Raw genomic sequence first — 22,113 nt, 5'->3', positions numbered from 1 at the left:
GGTACCCTGCCATCCTACACAGAGAAAGATCTTCGAGACAAGCAACTCGATGATAGAACAAGACACGAGAGAGGATTCTATGTGGAGAGGCGTCGGAGACCTTCAAGGAGAGAGAAGTTCAGAGAGCCTGTTACTGTCACAAAGTGCCTCAAACACTGGGACAAATTAGTTGTCAATGATGGTGTTTTGTACAGAGTTTCGAGAGACCACAAGACGAAAGCCAAACGTTTCCAGTATGTTGTTCCTGATTCACTCAAGACAATCGTTTTGCAAGGGGTCCATGACCGAGCCGGACACCAAGCCCAGTCCAGAACTCTTAGTTTAACACGATAGAGGTTCTTTTGGCAAAGTTTGGACAGAGACGTGAGAGATTATGTGCGTCATTGTCAGAGATGCATAGTGAGTAAGACAGCTGAGCCTGATGGGAGAGCCCCTTTGGAGAGTATAACATCTACAAGGCCGCTGGAACTAGTCTGTATAGACTTTTGGTCAGCTGAAGACTCCAAGAACAAGTCCATCGATGTTCTAGTAATAACAGACCATTTCATAAAGATGGCTCAGGCATTTCCCTGTAGGGACTAAACAGCTAAACAAGTCGCGAAACTGCTTTGGGATCGGTACTTCTGTGTGTATGGATTTCCTGAGAGGATCCATAGTGATCAAGGTGCTAACTTTGAGAGTCATCTCATAAGTGAGCTTCTCAGAGTGTCTGGCATCAGAAAGTCACACACAACCCCCTACCACCCCATGGGAAATGGGAGTGTGGAACGTTTCAACCGCACCCTTGGTGGTATGATTCGTGCATTGCCGCCTGAGGAGAAAAGTGACTGGCCAAGACGGTTACAGACCCTAACATTCATGTACAACTGTACAGCCCACGAGACAACGGGATATGCGCCTTTCTACCTCATGTTTGGCCGTGTCCCTCGCCTACCTGTTGATGTCCTTTTTAGTACAGTCTTCCATGACTCTGCTGTGATGAGTTATGACAAATATGTAGCCTGTCTTGCTGTTGACCTGAAAGAAGCAATGGAGGTCGCTCAGGCTCATGCTGGAAAGGAGCAGCGCAGACATGCACAGTTGTACAACAGGAAATTGAAAGGCTCTACCATTGATGTTGGTGACAGGGTGTTAATGGCCAACAGGAGAGACAGAGGCAAGAAGAAGCTTGCTGACAGATGGGACTCTACTATCTACACTGTCATGGACATGAACAAAGGGACACATACATTCAGGATCCGTGACACGGTCAGTGGTCAGGAGAAAGTTATCCACAGGAACCTGTTGATGCTGGTTAGTTTTCTCCCTGTTGGAGACGGATCAGACGTTAGTGAAACATCTGAACTTGCTTCATCCGAGCCTGTTACAGATTTGTCGACTTCAGAGGCTGTCCTCGTGAGGGTAAATGAAGAGTCCGAATCTCAGGGTGGTGGAGTGTCTCCTAGTGCAGCCGGTGGGAGTCTTGATGTTGAATGTGAATGTTTTACTGTTTAAGGGTCTTGGACAGTAATATGTGTTTATTTCTATTTTTGTTTGTTTTCCGAGATATTGACTTTGATGTTACACTCTGCTGATTTTCTTTTCTTTTGTGATGAGCTGTACTACACTATGTGTAGGGGTTTTAGTGGGGGTGTATAAGGCACTCTGTTACCAGTTGCTGGGTTGAGAGATACGCGCTGCTCTCATACAGCTTCATCCTAAAGGGATACATTTCATGTTGGTTTGTTTTATGTAAAACCCCTCGGTGTTGTTTATTCTGTGATGTGGTGTAATGACAGGTGACTATTATGTAGTCTATGCTCATATTCAGTAAAATTCAGTGGGGGTGGGTGTAACGGAGTTAAAAATGTGTAGACATAAATATAGTTATAAATTACGATTTATAATGGGTTGTGAATTTTTATTTTTATGAGATTGTTTACTTTTGATGTTTTTGAGTTATGTTTCTGGTGGGAACACTTTCCCGTTGCACATCTTTTTCTATTTCCTGTATGTCATTTCCGCTTTCCCCTCACATTGAAGTGAGTGCTGCGGAGGGTAAGCTGTGCTGGGAGAGGCAGTGTTTCCCCTACCATTGTCTTGGCGGGGCGCTGCGCCCTGCCAACGGAGCCCCGCGCCCTGCCTGAAATTCAAGGTGTTTTTATTTTGTTTTTTATTTAAAAAATATATATATATAGCACCAAATTTCAACTGAAGTCATCTATCTACGGTCACTTTTCCCATTGAACATGTGCTCTTTTATTAAATAAACTAAACGCCATGTTATTTATCCAATGTGTTCATGTTTCAGTGTACACTGCTTTGCGTATTCACATTCTCCCTCCGCTCTGTTTCTGAAGGGCGGGGCTCACACACACACACACACACACACACGAATGCACACACTCGCGCTCACAATCAGAGACAAGAGCGGAGGAAAGGAGGAGAACAACAAAGTGTAAAAAAGTCAAACAAATCTGCTTTATTGGCACGAGCTCTGCTGTCTGCCCGTTTGTGTCCCCCCCAAGTTTCAAATTCGTTTATTATTATTTTTTAACCGCAAGCCGTTATCGTCACGGGAGAAGGACACACACAGCCTGCCCAGGTGGACGCGCGAACGCGACAACGAACGTAGCGTGCGCATTCTAAAAATAGCTCACAGATGGAGCAGGTAACCCGGTTTTGAACTACAGTATTGAGATGTGAGTTGGTTTATTCAGTAAATTAGCTCAGGATAATTGGATGTTCTGTCTACACCTGTTGATGTGAGGCTAATGCAGGACTTGCTAGCTTGAGGCTACCGGCATTTAGCGGCAGTGACTCAACAAATTGCCACTTAAAATGTATCGTCAGCAATGTATGACAAGTAGACTGCTTGTTTAATGTTACACTAACACCAATAGCTCAATATGATCATAACACGATTGCTTTCATATCAGAGATCAGATGAGGTGGAGCTGCCTCCAGCAATAGAGGATGAGGCAGAGAGAAGCAGCAGCAGCACAGGGTTGCAGCAGGTATGTTATAGTCAAGTGATTTAAATGTATCAATGAAAGGAAGAAGTGTAGACAACATGATAAGAAGGGAATACAGTTTAAATTAAAGTAATACAGTATAGTGTAACACTGTACTGTATTACTTTTTAATGTCCAAATACATTTGTTACTGTACGATATCGATAACAATAATTCACAGCTCCTCTCTGCTCCAGAGGATAACAAAAATGTGGGCGCCCCGACATTTGTTTTCGAGCAGCACCCTGCCAAGGCAGTAAACCTAGGGGAAATACTGGAGAGGTGTTACAAATCACTGCGGTTTTGTGTGATGGACCGGTTGTTTGAGTTGATGGAACTGATGTGTGTTGTTGAGTGTTAATTTGGGTACCTTGTTGACCCGTTTTTGTTTGGTTATCCCTGTAGGAAATTGTATTTTTTTCTGTGATATCTGTGGTGTGGTTTTGGCGGGAATTAGACGCGATCTGCATCATTTTCTTTGTTTACATGTTAACCCTTCCTTTCTTTTCTTTTGTAAAGATGTGCAGCGTGGATTTAAGGAGGATATTGTGTTTTGTTCTCAGGTATGTTTGTGTTTGTATTTTTGTGTGATTACTTGATAAGATTTTCTTGTTCATTTCTTAATCTATAAATACTAAAGAAGACATTGAAGTGAGTGCTGTGGAGGATGTGCAGCGTGGATTTAAAGAGAATATTGTGTTTTTTTCTCAGAATAAACGCCAGAAAAGACACCTAGATCCTTCGCTGTGTTTCCTGATCGATAACAGGTCGCTTACGGTTGTGACCCGTTACAGAGGCAATAGCCACGCCTCTCCCCACCTCTGCTGCTCACCCCCGCGTCAAAGTAAACTGCACACTGAATTCAGATTATTTATCTTTCTCTCGATATGGACATAAACGCGAGTGAAGTCTAATCTGACAGGACGGAGACACGCAGCTCTGCCCAGCTGCAGCTCCTCCCGCTGTGATGCAGCAGTGAACACAAGCAAAACACAAACTTCAAGTCAGATCATCACCCTTAGCTATTTTAATTACCTCTCAAACTACCTAAACTAGTTATAAATATATTTATTTTTACTGTCGGCCGGGTCACTCATTACTGGATCAGCTGCTGCATGAGACAGACACTGACGCTGTCCGAAGAGAGGGAGGAAAAAGAGAGGCTCCATGTATTTTATTATTATATTATATAGATTCGTTATTCATTTGTTTTAAAGCTCAATAAATAACAAAGAAGACCTTTGACCGGCAGTTTTATAATTTTGTCCTGTAGATTTAAACTTTAATACACGTTGACTGGCGAAAAACTCTGCCCGGTTCCCTCGGCTCCCACCGCGGAGAATAAACAGAAGGGCAACCATGACAACCATGCTTCTTCTCTGCTTTTGTGGAGGAAGTTACAGCGCCACGTACAGGCTCATGTACTGCAGCTTCTCCAGCGGTTGGAGCTAAACGGAGCTGTCTCGTGTGGACAGACACTATCCGGTGAAAATTGCGTGTGGACGGAAGCTTTTTTGCGATTGCGTTTGTGTTAATCCTATGCGTTTAGCCCATAGCCGTATGCGTCCTCGTGGGGCCGCGGCCTGTGTCGTTTTACCGTGTATTATGTGATTGCAGCTTAAAGCATGATAGGCCTACACTGTTTTACCGTCTGTTTTACTCTAAAGGGGACGATGATTAACATAATCAACATAAAGCTGTAGTGAAGGAGACTTGAAAGAAGATTGAACCCCTACAATATGTTTACAGAGGTATTAAATCAAGTCAGTAGTAGGGTTTTTTGCCCCCTGCTGGATATTAGAGGAAAATGCAGGTTTAAGGCATTTCTGCTTTGGCTTCACTTTTCAGACTCACAGGTTGTGGTTTGGGCAGTGATTACTATGTTGGGCTGTGACCATAGACTGTATATATTATAGTCATACATACATGACTTACAGTCAGATTTTCCCACCTAAGTATTAAGAAACTATACATTCAGACAAACATATAATGTAATTTAATACATACCTATTAATACATCCTCATTTTTTAAATGATAGACAAAATATAACAACATTTCAGAAAAATCTAATTTTTAACAGGAATCGGAGATTACATTAAGATCCTTTAACAACAAACAAAAGGAACTGTATTCCCGTACAGTTACATTAAAAAGACGTAATCAAATTACAATTTTAAATATTGGGGATTACTGGCAGGATGACAGTGTTAGTAATCCAAAAAGAACACAGTGTTTGTTGTAAAATGATCAGATGTTATCTCTTCTATGTGAGCTGTACTGTTCAGTAGGATAATACTTTAAGTGTGAATCTATAGGCCTACTGCCTGAATCTGTTTTATGGTTTTCACTTTCTTTGCTTCATTTGTTGTTTTAATTCAGCAGGTGAATCTATATGTTAATTGAATAGTGTGTGTGAGCTTAACTGTGTGTATTACTAAAATGGAGCATTTTCCGTCAGCTCAGATTTGATTTCTCTTTTGTGTGTATGAGTTTGAAACTGTATTTATTAGTAACATTGTAATCCTGCTATTAATCCCCAGTTATCTGATTACGTCTTTTTGATGTCACTATAAGGTATTACAGTTTTTTGTATACTGATCACATATTCCATCACATGTATTATGTTACTCCCCAGGCCAGGTTATATATCCCTCCCTCACACATGCACAGTGAACAGCCAGGTTAATGTAGCTCAGATTTTGTCAACAGTGAGCTGTGTATACTCAGCGTCCTCTTTCCGAGAAGAAACGGTACTTTAGTGCAACAGCGCTCATGTTGTTGTTGATATAAAAGGGAGGGCTCATGGTCACAGTTTCTCTGTGGAGCAGGTATGGTTGGGGGGGAAGGGGGAGTGGTGGGGGTGCAGCAAGTGGTGTTTGCTTTGTGGGTTTGTCAGTTAAATGATGCTCCTGATACAATCTGTCTGTTAGAGCCTCAGTCCAAACAAACAAAACTGATATTATCAATCCAGCCACCTCTCACACCACATTCACCAATTTTCCAAAACAAATACTTTGCCTACGATTAAGATGAATTGGCTGACACCCAGAACATCTAACAATGAATCAGCATGAAACATGAACATTTTGTTTTGCTTGTCTGATCACAACAGAGAAACACACCAGCATGAAAGAGGGAGCAGATACAGACAGTGTTCAAATGCACATAACATTTACCTGACCAACAGCTGCAGTGTTTTTGTTAGAATAATGGGAATCCAAGTATTGATGGACTAACTCAAACTTGATCACGCCTCAGTTGTTTGAATCCAGCATTCACATACCTTATGCAGCTCTCCAAATCCAGAGATTAAACAGTAAAAGAAGTTGATTTCTCTAAAATGTATTAAATGCTGACCCTCATCCCTGGATATTTCTCCAGCTCTGGGTGCCGCTGAGTGACCCTCAGTTTCATAAGAAGTGAAAATCTGAAATGAGGAATCAAGAAGTTTTGTATGTATTTAAAAGTTTAAACCACCTTGTCTCTTGCACTGAGAATTTGTGATGTCATGTTTTTGCAGTGGTGGAATAAGTACTTATTAAGTAAAAGTAGCAATACTACATATTAGAAATACTCTGCTACAAGTAAAAGTCCTGCATTCAAAATCTTACTGGAATAAAAGTACAAAAGTATAAGCATCAAACGGCATCCAACCTATTATAACATGTAATTTACTGTATGAGTTGATTTCAATTTGTTATTAGCTAATAATCTGACTCTTAAATTACAAGTAACATTACATTTCATTTAGCTGACGCATTCGACCAACAAGATACAAACTTGAAGAAAACAGAATCATGTAAGTAACTTAAGCTGTCGGATACATGTAGTGGAGTACAAGTATAAAGTACTGTCAAATAAAAATACTCAGTAGAATAAGTACCTACAAATTGTACTTAAGTACGATACTATAGTAAATACACTTTACATTCCACCACTATATTTTGTGACAATTTATTTTTCTGATATTTTATAGAAAAATATGGCATCTAATAATTGTTAATATAAGATCCAAATGTGCAGGGTACTAAATACATGTAGTGGAGTCAAAGTACATCATTTACCTGGTAAAAAAGACAAAGTAGCAAAAATGTAAATACTCAAATAAAGTCCCTTTAAAATTGTACTTCAGTACAGTAACTGAGTAAATGTACTAAGTTACTTAACCCCCCTGCGGCTGACTCACTTGTACTCCGCTGTGTAGAGCAGGCCGGCTGGTCCAGCAGGCGAGTCCCAGCTCAGGACCAGGTTCATGTCCTGAGAGGTCAGGCGGACCTTAGTGGGTCTGCTGAGGCCTCCTGAAACCACTGCACAGTCCACACGTACACCGTTAGTATTATCACAGTTTGCTTTTCATTTCACTATACAATCAAAAGGAGCAAAACATGTTTTAACTGAGCTGCTGTCTGTATATCATCATTGTCAGTGGTGTAAAGTAACTAGGCCTACATGTATTCAAGTAAGCAGAATTTCATTAATGATGTGAAACATAATCAAGTGTTAAATCAGACTTGAGTTCCACCTGGAGTAAATTCACAAGCTACCCTGCAGTATACAAAGTCATTCAAACTAGCTGCACCTTTACCAGCTTTGAGAACACTTTCATGATCAATCATTATAAAACATATCAAATATATTATTCTGAAATGGACCAATCTGCACAATGACTACTTTAGGTGCTTTAAGTATATTTGGATGCCGATACTTTTTAACTTTTATTTGAGTGACATTTTGCAGAACCTTTACTTTTAACAGAGTATTCCTACACTTTTATTGTGCTTGTATTACTTTTAATTAAGTACAAGATCTGAGTACTTCCCCCACTTCTGGTCATTGTCCTGGTTTCTCCCTTGTAACACTAACATAAGTACACACACACACACACACACACACACACACACACACACACACACACACACACACACACACACACACACACACACACACACACACACACACACACACACACACACACACACACACACACACACACACACACACACACACACACACACACACACACGAAAATACTTCATGATAGATATCATTCAATAAAATACTTATTTTAAATACTTTTATAATAACAGGCCAGCTCTAAGATGTTTGAGATACTGGGTTCAAAGTTCCTGCTGAAAGCCCTTTGAGTAATAACCATAAGCAACAACCCGCGCGCCCTCAGCTGAATGATTGACAGCTGACAGATGAATGATGTTACCTGTGTGTCCGCACACTGCTGACAGGATAAAGACGCAAACAGCGGCTGACATGTTGTCCAAAAAAACTCTTCAGTCAGTGTATAATGTAGTCCAGCAGAGGAGTGTGTGTGTGAGAGAGTCTCGTTTTAAATGCCGTATTTCCTGGTTGCGTTTACTGACAAGGGGCGGGGAAGTCCGCGGAAACGAAACTCCTTCCTGCTCAGAACCGCGTGCGACTTCAAGGAACACAAACCCTGTCAGCATGACGTGTGCAACTGTACACAGGGGCGGGGCTAGACCAATTGTAGAAGTACATTTTGTGGGGGAAAAAGCATTCCTGATAACTAGCGTTATTATTTTTGCTTGGGCCCATGCCCATCTGTAATGTTTCCATGTTGTGATTGGACATGAAAGACTCAATACCACAGGATCTGTAAAGCCCCTTTGGACAAATGTGTTTTGTGATATTGGGCTATATGAATACAATAAGATTCGATTTCCCTTGTACACACAGGGATTTTAGCTGTACTTAAAACAGGATCCAGTAGACATTCATCATTTCTTTATTGTAATCACAGTAATGGTTGATACAAAGCTACTTTTGAGAAAAATATAATAAGGAAGACAACAGGATTAAGCAAAGCAAAGATACTACTTTACAGTAATACAGGTGTAGACTACAGGATTAATACTCAAAGTAATGCATGATAAACTATCTCTTGTGCCCTTTTTTACACAACTGGATCTCAGATGGAGTTCCATGCAACACGATCGTCCCTACACCATAGTTATTCTCTGGGTTATACAAGTGACATAACTTCATCCACCAGGAAAATTAGAAATATTGGCATATAAACAGGATTATAACAATTTACAAAAACATCTCACAGTAATAGTAGAATATAGACTTTTCCTTTCTAAAAAACATTTAGCTAAATCCCATCAACCTAGACATGCTCTACGTCCTGTCCCTCCCCAACATATCACCTTTACACATTAGATTTCACTGCCCTCTCCATGGATTTCCTCTCCCCCATCAGAGGCGTTCCTCAGGAGCCTGTGTGCAGTAAGGAGGCAGTCAGCAGAGCCTTCTTTAAGGTGCTGCACAGCAGACATCTGAGCTGACTGTTCAATGGGCACACCCCCGCCACACTGGCATGGCAGGAGGATGTATGACTGGAGATAAGACAGACAGAGACAGTTACATGCTGCTCACAGTGCCAGAGTCTCAGGAGGGTTGTTCATGTGGCTCAACCAATTACCACAATACCACCGTCTGTTAATATGAGCCTATGGGACATCACAGTTTGTATACAGGTGGGAGAAGTAATCAGATCTTGTACTTAAGTAAAAGTAGAACTACAAAAGTTACAAGTAAAAGTACTTCCCTCCCACCCCTAAAAAAAGAGTACGTTTGGTATACTTCAAGAATATTTTGATGCCAGATCTCCAGATTGATTGATGATAATTATAATGTATATGATATGTTTTGATTATAATTATTGATCATTAAAGTGTTATCAAAGCTAGTAAAGGTGCAGCTAGTTTTAATTACATTACATTTCATTTAGCTGACGCTTTTATCCAAAGCGACTTACAATAGGTGCATTCGACCAAGAAGGGGTCAGAATCATATAAGTACATAGAGCCAAACCATTTTAAGTGCTATTCAACAGGCTTGACAGTAGACAAGCCAGTCCTTTGTTAATATATAAGTACTTTGTTAGTATGTAAGTGCTTGGTTAGTATACAAGTGCTTATTATTTTGTTTTGTTTTTTTATGTTTTGTTTTTCATTTTACTGCTCAAAGTGGAGTCGAAAGAGATGAGTTTTCAGTCTGAGCCGGAAGATGTGTAAGCTTTCTGCTGTCCTGATGTCAATGGGGAGCTCATTCCACCATTTTGGAGCCAGGATAGCAAACGGACGTGTTTCTGCTGATGGGAACCTGGGTCTCCCTCGCAGTGCGGGTGCAGCGAGCCGTTTGGCTGATGCAGAGCGGAGTGCACGTGCTGGGGTGTAACTTTGTATACTGCAGGGTAGCTTGTGAATTTACTCCAGGTGTAACTAAAGTCTGATTGAAGAGTTGATTATATTTCACATTAATACAATTCTGCGAAGTAACTAAAGGTATTAAATAAATGTAGTGGAGTAGAAGTATACAATTAACCTCTGAATTGTAGTGGTGTAGAAGTAAAAAGTTGCAACACATGGAAAACCAATTCATCATACAGATCTAGATCACCGAGGACAACACATAAAAGACACTCGATACACTTCTAGAACTTTTTTGAGTGAAAAATGTAAAGCCAAGATGAACATGGGATCGTTCTGTTACCAGAGTTGTAGGTAGGCATTTTCTCAGTACTTCAAATCCCTGCAGACCGTAGAAGTGCAGTAGAATGAGCAGCAGCCCCAGAACACAGACTGCAGCCAGCAGGCCGAGAATCACAACATCTGTGAACGGTAGAACAGCAACATGTATCACGCTCACACACTGAATATCTCTTCTAAATATTGTACACTTCTCGTTATATAAAATACACTTTATTGATCCCAATTTGGGATTTATTTTTTATCACTAATCACATGACCTGTGGAAAGATTAGAAGCCTTAAAATTGCACGAACATTTAGCAAATTCAGCACATTCAGTTGAGAATCCTAGAGAAATAACCTTACAGCCACAGATGTTGCAAACAACTTGGATATGTTTACGTACGTCTGTCGGCCATGTTTTTGTGGTGTGTCCAGCACCACAGCACTTTTTGCCGCTGCTGTGATTCCTCGGCAAAATAAACCACACTGATTGGCTTAAGCGAATCAGCACACAGGAAGAGAAACGGACGTGAACAACTAAACTACAACTAAAATCAAGAGGCCCCACACAGAGTCTGTTGTCATTTTTAATCTAATTTATTCATTATAATACTTAGATATTTAAACAACCACATGGCTGTCTGTAATAAAGCTAAGTGGTGAGTGGGACTGGTGTGAAAATGGTCAGCAAATGCTGCTTTGAATAATGGTGTACCAAGAGAACAGCTCCTATACAGTATATAGGCAGTTGCAGCTGGCCTATAGGGGGCGATAGGGCGCCGCCCTCCCTAAACCACACACAAAAACATTATTATTAATAATAATACTAATAACAATACTAATTAATTATATATATTTTCAATATTGTTGTGTTTAAAATATGGAATGCACCCAGAAATATGTGTAAAATATGATTTTAAAATAATTTGTGCAAAATCTACGCTTTTCCTAGTAACACTGTATGATTGAAGTACTGTGCTAGGGCGGGTCTCTGTAGCAGGTTAGCCAATTGCTGATTGAAAATATGAATGTGTGTCATAAAATGTAGCCAATCAGCGTCCTCAAAACTATTACCGAAGGGGCGATTATTTTATCGCCCCAAGTAAGCAACTGCTACGCAGCTGGACGACGTCCACAAGATTGCGGTGAGGAAACACAATGAGGAGGTCGATAAAAACAGGCATTTTATCCAAAATAATGACGTTTTGTGCGGCTTTTCAGTTGGCTTTGCGTGGGCATGACGAGACAGACTCTTCAGTTAACCCTGGCATTTTCAGGGGATTGGTGGATTTTGTTTTCTCCCTTCACTCTGTGCTGGAGGAGCACCTGAAGACCGCCAGGTCTTTTTAAAGGCACGTCAAAGACGTAGACTACATTGATTTTAAGAATAAGAATGATCATTATTCGTTTGTTACATCTTCAGCTTTTTGTATTACTGTTGATTATACCGTTGTTCTGTAATATATATATATATATATGTATATTATATACATCATATATATACATACATATGAATGCAATTATTGCTAACGCCATTGTTTTTAAGTTTTTCTACATAGTCCTCAGTCTCAAATGATTAAATTGTTTATGGAGGCATTAAAATGTAAGACTGGTAAACTAACACAAAAAAATCCAGGTTTTTTTTGCATTAAGTCATACTGGGATGTTTGCTGAAATTGATTGCATGTGGCACAGCCCTACCTAGAAAAAATTACACCAGCCGCCACCTATCAAGATGTATTAAACTTGATAGGCCTTCACTTTGTATTTTTAAATGCCGAATACAGACTGATCGTTAGCTGTCGTCTTTCTAATGTGTTCAGTTGCGACTTTTTGGCCAAGAGGCAGTAATGAGAGGCAACACAGTCAGCTCTGTTGAAACTAGACGTTTGATGTTGGTTTGGAGTGTCAGGGCCTATAAAGTGTTTATTTACAAAGTGTTTCACATTTACATCTCTGTGAGGAACCGTTAGCCCTCAAGTTCAGTTCCCCTTTCAGCCTTTTAACCAGTAGTAACACACACTGGAGAGGAACACATATTCAAAACCATTCACTTCCCACTTTTAATAGATCTCATATCTGAGGATATAAAGTTCAGTTTCTGAAGGTTCTGCACAAGTATTTTTACTTCTTGTACTTAAGTGTATTTTTCTGTTACTTTTATAAAATTGTAATAATGTAAGATTTGTATTCGAATGTAGGACTTTTCATTCATACAAACCCTATACTCTTTGAGAGACAATTTAAGCAGTAAAATATACATTGTGTATCCCTAATTTCCTAGCTGTTCCAAGAGTCAGAGGCCTGTGTCTGATGTTATTGTTCTGCAAACTAGGACACCTCCCCAGTTTCTCCCTCCAGATGGTTTATGTGTTGACGCTTTTACCAATTTGTGTCAGATCTGTTGATGAGATTGGATTATTTATTTTTTTGGAAGTGCACTCAAATATTTTTTTCATGCAATTGCAAGGAATGTTTTTTTACTTATTGTAAATGCACCAAAATGTTAGTGTTTACAAACAAATTACTTTGTGTGGAACCGGTTGACAAACTACAAACATGTTAAAGTAATTAGTAAAAAATAAATTGGATGAAAATATAATGTTCGATATTTTTTAACTCAAATATATTATTTTACTACTACAAATAAGATGTTGAAGGGACTAGCATAACATATGTTGCCTCTGAGTATGTATTATTTAAGGTCAGTAATATTTGACAATTGCGTTACTGTTAAACAAGTTCATTAAGTAAGATGAACTTAATAATTGTTTTAATGTAATCTTTTAACTTAATGCATATATGTGGAACCTGTTGACAAATACATTTAATTAAAGATAAATGTTTCATATTTTTGAGTGTATAACACGTTCTTTTTACAGTGAAGTGTTACTAATGTTACTAACATAACAGATGTGAGTACTTCCTGTCTGGCCTTTAGAGGTGTTACAATACTAAAAGGAGAGAAAGGGAGATGTAAATCAAGCAGTTTGTACACGCCCACAGCACCTGAGCAGAGGCCTCCTCAGGGACCAATAAGTGGCGGGAGGGACATCGGTGCTATAAATGAACATCATCATGGTTGTATGCATCATCGGTGAGCTAAAGGCGGCTAATGTTCTGCGTGTTAAACGTTTATTTAGTCGCTTGTTAGCAACAGCCGTTTTTAAGACAAGTAGAAGCTTCAGACATTCACCAGTGGAAAGTTTACTGACATATTTTATGTAGAACAAAATGTTAAAATCTCTTCAGCTTGTGTTAACCACAGACCTTATTCTAGGCATTCCAACCAAAAACGTTAGTAACACGCTAACTCCTTTCTGGGTTTGAGGATTACCTGTACCGTTCTATTGTGTGTCTGTTTGAGAGAATGAGGCTACGTACATGAGCTCCTGGAGGGGGGGGGACTGGTGAAGGCACAGTGAGGAGCACTGGAGACGGCGTTTTTGTTGAAGGAGGTCCAGATGGAGACGGTCACACAGTACTCCACACCTGGCTGCAGGTAGGTGATCACTGTCTCCTCTTTGTAAGGCAGGCTCAGATTGAACTACACACACACACACACACACACACACACACACACACACACACACACACACACACACACACACACACACACACACACACACACACACACACACACACACACACACACACACACACACACACACACACACACACACACACACACACACACACACACACACACACACACACACACACACACACACACACACACACACAGTTAGAGATGGAACATCTTCACTTAAGTACTGTATGGTTTTTTGGGGTGCCTTTATTTGAGTGACAGTTATAAAAGGGGGAGTCAGAGCGCATGGTCCCGTATTCAAACTTGGGTCCTTCACTTAGGGACCAAGCCCCAGTAGGTGGGCCGTCAGCACTACCAACTGAGCTATACGACGGCCCACAGTATGTTTATTTTATATAGTCTGGCCCCTATGAAACTTGCAGTTATTGCCAAGGATTTATATATCCAATATATCAGTTTTGAAGTAAAACATAACCATATTGTGTGTTAATGATTCAAAGTATTGTTCAAACATTTCAAGATAAAATATTGTAAAAAAACAAACAATATTGTAGTTTCGGTGAATAACCTTAAGTAATAAAAAGGCAGCATGGGGCAAACCAACTCTCTCTAGTGTTTGGGCGGCGTTGGCAAAGTCGATAGGGACTTGGCTTGGCAACTGGAAGGTCACCAGTTCAAATCCCGGCAAGACCAAGGTGTCCCTGAGCAAGGCACCGTTCCCTACACTGCTCCCCGGGCGCCGTTCAAAATGGCAGCCCACTGCTCCTAACACTAGGATGGGTCAAATGCAGAGAAACTGTTTCCCCACGAGGGATTAATAAAAGTATTTATTTCCGGATGCATTAGTTAGGTGGTAAGTATAGCTGTAAAATATTCTCATGCTTGAGAGTCAAATGCTAAATATTTCTCAAATTTAGTTGAAAGATAAATGAAATGAAAGTACTCAAGTACTGTTAATGTACCTTAACTGTAAAGAAAGACGATAAGTATGTTCTCATGTTTCAGTTTATATAAAAAAACTGTAAGAAAATATTCATTGTTTTATGGCAAAAATATGCTGCCACCATTTTGTATTCAAAGAAATGTATTCAATTGTGATTTGTACATTTTCTTCTGTTTATGTTATTTTGTGGCCTATTTATTCTGTCAGTTGGAAGAGTTACTAAAAGAAAACTGTCTCTGTAGGTGGCGCTTTTTACTTATTTTTCTATTCAGCTGTCACTGTTTCATTATTTCAATATTCAAAGATGTATTGCCTTAACATATACACCTACGGTGTGATTATGTAAGGTATGCAAAACTTAGATCGCTTGTTCCTCAACACTGTGATTTACAAGACATAAAAAAATACTTATAAAAAAACAACAGTACAAATAAAATTATACAAGCTCATCGTAACTATAGACTTCTGGGAAGTACAATTCCAGACATGTGTCAGTGGATTTGGTAAAGCCTATATACAGTGCGTCACTTCCTGTGTCAAAGTATTTTTTTCCCAAGAAAGAGCTGCCACACACCAGTTGTTAGTGCAGGAAATGCAAAGAAGCAAAAACAGGTTGAATCACTGATGAGTGAAAACAAGTAGTTCATCTGTGATTCTACCGTATGGCCACTGGTTGTTTTTAGTCATATGCTTGATGAAAGAAAATAAAAAATGCCTGCTGAATGTCATATAAATTGCTTCACTAGTTGTTTTGACTTAAATAAAGACAAACATGAGCCTGTGTGAGGAAGACATGGGTGAAGCCACAAAGGATGAAAAACACAAGCCAGAGAAACGCCTGCACACTGTCTCACTCATTATCCTGACGGCCTTTCATAGCACTCTGAGTTTCATATAATCTGAGCACGTGCAGCCTGAAATAAGAGGTGTAAACATGCATGGCACAGGGGCAAAATGATCCATAATCTCTGTTGATAGGTCGGCTGACAGATTACTTCTGGTCGTCCCTAAATCAAGGTTGAAGCAGCGAGGAGAAAGAGCCTTTGCTGCTGCAGCTCCTAAATTATGGAACGATAACCCCTCCAGGTTAGACTTGCTCCAACTCTGCCTGTTTTTAAATCTCGTTAAAAAAACCATTTATTTTCCCTGGCAGTTACAGGCCAAGTATGACACGTTTTTATCTTACTAGTGTTTTGTATTGTTTTTAAGTCATGGAGAGTTTTTCATTCTGTGGCTTCTGATCTGGTTTCATTGTCTCCTGTTTTACATTTGTTTCATGTCCTGTCCTGTTTTTATGTATTTATGCTATGTTTTTATACAATTGATGATGTACAGCACTTTATTCAACTCTGTTGTTTTTGAATGTGCTATAGAAATAAAGGGGATTGGATTAATATGCTAGCTTTTTTGCACTTTAGCTTTATTTGGGCCATCCTCCTAAAACAGGAGTTAGCAACCTTTACCATCAAACATCCATTTTTCCCCCTTTGCCACAAATTAAGGTTTGTCTGGAGCCGCAAACCATATTTGATAATACAGCTTATAAAGACAATCAAGAACATTTTTGAAAGTCTCTGTAGCATAAGAATTAGCAAATGCTGGCAACTTTTTCTGAAAACATCTTTCAAGATTACTATTCATCAATCGTAAAAGTAAGCCAGCATTGTTGGCAGTAAAAGCAAGGGAATCTTTACATATAGAATTAAACTAAAGAAGAAAGAGAACAATTCTTTGACTTTTCACTACTGTGTCCCTTGCACCATTGTCTATTTCTCCTTGCACTATTTTTTACTTTTGAATGCTCATTCTATGCTATATGTATTGTGCATATACAAGCAGATGCATGTAGACCCAAAAAAAAAAAGAAGATCTGCCACCAAAGCCACGTTCGGGGGCGAGAAGCGACATTCTATATCCTGTGTGACAGGAAACTAACTCTCAGTCTAGTGTGGGTCCTCTACAACGTGTGAACAAGACATCTGGATGCTGCACGACAACAACAAATCAGGGTACTGTTCTTCTACGTCATGGCCCGCCCCTTTTTGGTGATAACATTCATGTGACTGGTGGTTACTAAAGATTCTTAGGTATTCGCTAATCACATCAAAAGTGGGATTTTTGAAATATCTACAACCAGCCCAAATAGCATGGTCAGTCAGACGATAACATAATGTCACTGGGAACACATGATCAGCGTTGATATATAGTTAAATTAAAATCCATAGTGTCAGGCATCAGGCTAACAATTAACTGGGATTTCTTTGGCTTGTCAGTGGTTTATAAATTTCAATGACGCTTCTACAGTTACCACTGTTACCATATATATACTGTATATATATGTGTTTTGTTTTTTTGCGCTGCGACATCCATTTTGTCCCGCCCTCTCCTGGAGTGGTTAGTGAAAGAGATTATTTACGTACTGTAGGAGGATTAACAAAGTCTTTGGGACAATCCTACTCATTGCACCTTTTGCATTACATAGAGATATCTAATTTTAGTAAGCTTTACCTGCTAACACTGCAAATAGTATTGTGTTGCAGAAAGTGTTACTTTACCTGTTTGTTTGTGGTTTTTTGAAGCCTTAAATTTGGTATATAAACACCTTACATTTGGTATTAGGAACCAGAAGACCATATTTAGGCAAACGGGTGGAGCTGGGGAGAGATTAAAGACTGCTACACCTCCATATCGTTAGCATATGCTGCTTTATCGTCTTTCTACCAAATTGGGCAAAACAAGACTTTAAACTAGCAATTGAGATATCTTTTGGAGATTGATATTTTTAGACCCGGAGGCTACGTTCACCTCTTACCTGTACACCATCCCTGGTCCTTTGCACGTGGACTCTGTATGTTGAACTGAACTCCATTGCTATAGGAGCTTCGAGCCGCAGAAGCAAACAGTTCCCACAGCCGGACAGAGACACATCCGGAGGTCCCAGCACTGCTGCGGAGACATGAACCTCACTTACTGTCAGTCTACTGCTGGGAGATTCATGGCAGGTCAAATAATCATAAAGTAAAAATACTGAAGCAAAGATGTCCTGCATTCACATGTTGGACACTACATTTCCAATAAATAGAAAGCTAATGTGCACTTCATATCTTTATCTGGACCCATCAGGTTATCATACTGTATGTCTACCTTGCAGTCAGAACAACTCAGGACTTTTTGTTTGATTGTGTGTACATTTAAATCTTCAGTATGAATGTGAGTGTGTCTCACTGTCTGTCAGAGGCAGGAACACCCCCGTAACGGTCCAGTTGGACGTCTGGCTGGGTGTGAAGGCCTGGACTCGGGCTTGGTATTGTTCATAGCTGTCCTTGAAGGCTCGGGTTAGGTTACACTTCTGTCCGGCCGTCAGCTGTGCGCACGCTGCCAGCAGTCTCCACTGGCTCTTCCTCCAGAGGGAGAGAAAGATAGTGCAGCAGATAATAGATTATTTATATATATATTATATTCACAAAGTATGTTAGATTTAATAGAATACATTGAATGTCTTTTAAACATGGAAATAATATTATAGTTGGTGTTTGACAAACTCTGTGGTAAAATAGTGTTTCACTTAGCTTGAAATGGCGGCCATCTTGGAAAATGGTCGCCATTTTTACAACTCAAGTGGCGAACGGGCTTCTTTTAAATGAGTGGCCCCAGAGGGGGAAGCTTGTTATAGCTATCTGCAGCACGAAGATGAGGCCGATAATGTATAATCGTAAAACATTACTTTCAGCACTGTGTAATGAGTAATGAGCACAGATAACACACTGCATGAGTCATCCTGATACATGGAACTCACACTTGTTATGTTATTGCTACAAGTACACAGTTACTGAAAAAGGAAAGTGCTTAGTCAAAGAGTTAGGAAGGTTCAAAAGAAACAAAAACGAAACTTTTATTCAATAGTAGAATGAAACTTAGTACAACTTCAATACTTAGGTTCCTGAGGGAGATATTGTACTTTATACTCCACTACATTGTTCAAAACCTTTCTGTTTCAATCTTTGCGATAAATTCAGCTGAAAGAGATCAGCTGGAGAAAGCATTGTCACAAAGCTGAGAACAGAAACTCAAGAAAGGTTTACTTTAAAAAATACAAAGGACAGCAACAAAGCTACCGACATGATTAGATTGAATATGATGCATTACTGTAGATTCAACTACCCATCTGTATATAAGGGCAAATGAGCACAACCTTAAACATCTGCAGTGGTTGAAGGCAACATACAGTCGAGGAAATAATTATTTGATCCCTTGCCGATTTTATAAGTTTACCAAGAAATGAACAGTCTATAATTGTAATGGTAGGTTTATTTGACTAATGAGAGACAACATATCAAAAAGAATATCCAGAAATGTAGATCATATAAGAGATATACATTAATTTGCATTTAATTGTGTGAAGTAAGTATTTGATCCCCTAGCAACAAACAAGAATTCTGGCTCCCACAGATCGGTTACATAAGTCCTCTTCCTTTAAGAAAGTACTCCTAATATCAACTTTGTTACCTGTATAAAAGACACCTGTCCACAGAATCAATCAATCAGATTCCAACCTCTACACCATGGGCCAGACTAAAGAGCTCTCTAAGGACCTCAGGGACCAGACTGTAGACCTGCACCAGGCTGGGATTGGCTACAAGACCATCAGAAAGCAGCTTGATGAGAAGGAGACAACTGTTGGTGCGATTATTCGGAAATGGAAGAAAAAGACAATGAGCATCAGTCGCCCGGTCTGGGGCTCCACACAAGATCTGGCCCCGTGGGGTATGATGATCATGAGAAAGGTGAGGGATCAGCCAAGAACTAGACAGGAGGAACTTGTTAATGATCTCAAGGCAGCTGGGAGCACAGTCACCAAGAAAACTATTGGTATCACACTACACCATGATGGATCAAATCCTGCAACACCTGAAGGCCCCCTGCTCAAGAAGGACATGAGAGGCCGTCTGAAATTTGCTAATGAACATCTGAGTGATTCAGAGAAGGCTTGGGAGAAGATGATGTGGTCAAATGAGACCAAAATCGAGATCTTTGGCATCAACTCGACACGCCGTGTTTGGAGGAAGAGAGATGCTGACTATAACCCCAGAACACCATCCCCACCGTCAGCATGGAGGTGGAAACATTATGCTTTGGGGTGTTTCTCTGCTAAGGGGACAGGAGGACTTCCCTGCATCGAGGAGAGGATGTACGGGACCATACCGTGAAATCTTGGCCGATAACATCCTTCCCTCAGACACTGAAAATGGGTCATGGAAGGGTCTTCCCGCAGGACAATACACCTGAACAAACGGCCAAGGCAACATAGGAGTGGCTAAAGAAGAAGCACAATCAGGTGATGGAGGGGCCTAGCCAGTCTCCGGAACTTAATCCCATAGAAAATCTGTGGAGGGAGCTGAAGCTTCCAGAGGCCAAGCATCAGCCTCAACACCTGAAGGATCTGGAGAGGATCTTCAGAGAGCAGTGGACCAACATCCCTCCTGAGATGTTCACAAACCTGGAGACCAACAAGAAGCGTCTGACCTCTGTGTGTCCAACAAGGGTTTCTCCACCGAGTACTAAGTGCATTCAAATTTGTACCCGAGTAAAAAAATATATATATACGTATTTGTATCAAAATATACTTTAAGTACCAAAAGAAAAATGATTTTTGTACGCAGAAAGGCAGTTAGCCCCGATATTTTGTAATACTTGTAATTATTATATATTATTATATTATTGGTTCATTAATGTGTTCATCACTTCAATGATGTACGTGGTGAGGGTGGGGTTTAATTGAATGACTGTATACATTGCTGGGTAGTCTATTTATATTTTTTATAAACCTCAATCTGCAAATTAACTAAATATGTTAAAAAAAGTCAAGTGGAGTACAACATTTGACAATAAAATGTTGTGGAGTAAAAGTATAAAGTAGCATCATTTGAAGTACCTAATTTTCTACTTAAGTACTGTATTTGAGTAAATGTAATTAGTTACATTACACCACTGGTTTTGAGTATATTGTTGCTGAGTCCGTCTCACTGTCTCGTTATGTTGCCCAGCGACTGAATACCTGAGGCGGAGGACCTGGACAGTGAAGCGGGCGTCTGGGGGGGTCCCGGGGCCCGGCAGGAAGCTGAGAGTGTGCTCCATGTTGAGGGAGGAGATGGAGACTTTGGAAGGAGCGGGGAGGGACCCACACACCACTGCAGGAGGACAGGAAATCAACCCGGATTTAAAGGGACAGTGACACTTTTAACCAAACAGGGCTGAATCTACATTCTGCACACACAACACAAAGATTTCCTGTTCAAAGATAGCATCTGAATCTGAACACATATGCAGAGGTGGGAGGATCTTGAACTTGAGTAAACATAGAAAAGTAAATCAGCATCAAAATATACTTAAAGTACCAAAAGTAAAAGTCACGGTCACACAGTACTCCACACCTGGCTGCAGGTAGGTGATCACTGTCTCCTCTTTGTAAGGCAGGCTCAGATTGAACTGCCCACACACACACACACACACACACACACACACACACACACACACACACACACACACACACACACACACACACACACACACACACACACACACACACACACACACACACACACACACACACACACACACACACACACACACACACACACACACACACACACACACACACACACACACACACACACACACACACACACACACGATTTATAACCCCATATATTCCTCCCCACCTTTCATCCAGGGAGCATTACCAAGGTGTAGCAGCAGAATCAGAAGCATCATCCACAGCTTCATCGTGCTCCATGGACGTCGTATGGCTCGCAGGTAAAGGCAGATAAGGCTTGTTAGGGTTAGAGAGCACAACATATAGAGATGGGAGGGAGGGGGGTATGCTTAGGGGGTTGGGAAACATACACGGTGTTATCATGAGAACAGCTGAGTTTCTATTTCCCCAGAAGTCCCTCCCTGAGTGTTCTCTTCTAATCATGCAGTTAGTGTGAGTGCTCTGTCTCACCGGAGTCAGAACCTGCTGTCTGATCTGGAGTTACTTTGAACTTTCTTTTGTCCGTTTTTTGATCTTTCTCCTGAAGAAATGACCCTTTTACTGGGAGAATACAAACAAGAAAG

At 40.3% G+C, this 22,113-nt stretch overlaps 2 protein-coding genes across 5 annotated transcripts in view; both read right to left on the bottom strand.

Moving 5' to 3' along the window:
* Window positions 1-8,396, bottom strand: part of LOC307030737 (interleukin-10 receptor subunit beta-like) — a 32,875-nt gene extending 24,479 nt beyond the window's left edge. The window contains exons 1-2 of the mRNA XM_079667366.1: window positions 8,210-8,396; window positions 7,181-7,301 (exon numbers count right to left, since the gene is read on the bottom strand). Coding sequence (XP_079523492.1) covers window positions 7,181-7,301; window positions 8,210-8,261 — 173 coding nt within the window. The 5' untranslated portion in view covers window positions 8,262-8,396. The remainder of the gene's footprint in view (window positions 1-7,180; window positions 7,302-8,209) is intronic.
* A 340-nt stretch (window positions 8,397-8,736) lies between these two features.
* LOC307028401 (interferon alpha/beta receptor 2-like) lies at window positions 8,737-22,001 on the bottom strand. 4 transcript variants are annotated; one of them, XM_079663390.1, is made up of 7 exons: window positions 21,717-22,001; window positions 21,053-21,185; window positions 18,223-18,398; window positions 17,810-17,943; window positions 13,889-14,051; window positions 10,525-10,643; window positions 8,737-9,365 (listed from the first exon to the last, which is right to left on the bottom strand). In XM_079663390.1, the coding sequence occupies exons 1-7, from the start codon at window positions 21,850-21,852 to the stop codon at window positions 9,186-9,188; spliced, it is 1,041 nt and encodes a 346-aa protein (XP_079519516.1). In that variant the 5' UTR covers window positions 21,853-22,001; the 3' UTR covers window positions 8,737-9,185. The 4 variants fall into 4 exon arrangements, with proteins under 4 accessions (XP_079519516.1, XP_079519517.1, XP_079519514.1 ...); XM_079663391.1 differs by having other exon boundaries at window positions 21,738-22,001; XM_079663388.1 differs by having other exon boundaries at window positions 18,223-18,394; window positions 21,738-21,976.
* Between the last annotated feature and the right edge of the window lie 112 nt (window positions 22,002-22,113).

This window comes from Notothenia rossii (genome assembly GCF_949606895.1).
Source record: "Notothenia rossii genome assembly, chromosome: 2".
Lineage (NCBI taxonomy): Eukaryota > Metazoa > Chordata > Actinopteri > Perciformes > Nototheniidae > Notothenia > Notothenia rossii.
Note: the sequence above shows the minus strand (reverse complement) of the source record. Positions and strands in the feature narration are given on the sequence as shown.

What these genes read in the sequence shown, in the direction of transcription:
- LOC307028401 (XM_079663388.1), bottom strand. Translation starts at nt 21,973, where the DNA reads ATGATTAGAAGAGAACACTCAGGGAGGGACTTCTGGGGAAATAGAAAC. An exon ending in GATTCTGCTGCTACACCTTG is followed by an intron (nt 21,186 to 21,737) that starts GTAATGCTCCCT and finishes GTCCTCCTGCAG; the next exon opens with TGGTGTGTGGGTCCCTCCCC. An exon ending in GGACCAGGGATGGTGTACAG is followed by an intron (nt 14,052 to 17,809) that starts GTAAGAGGTGAA and finishes GTGTGTGTGTAG; the next exon opens with TTCAATCTGAGCCTGCCTTA.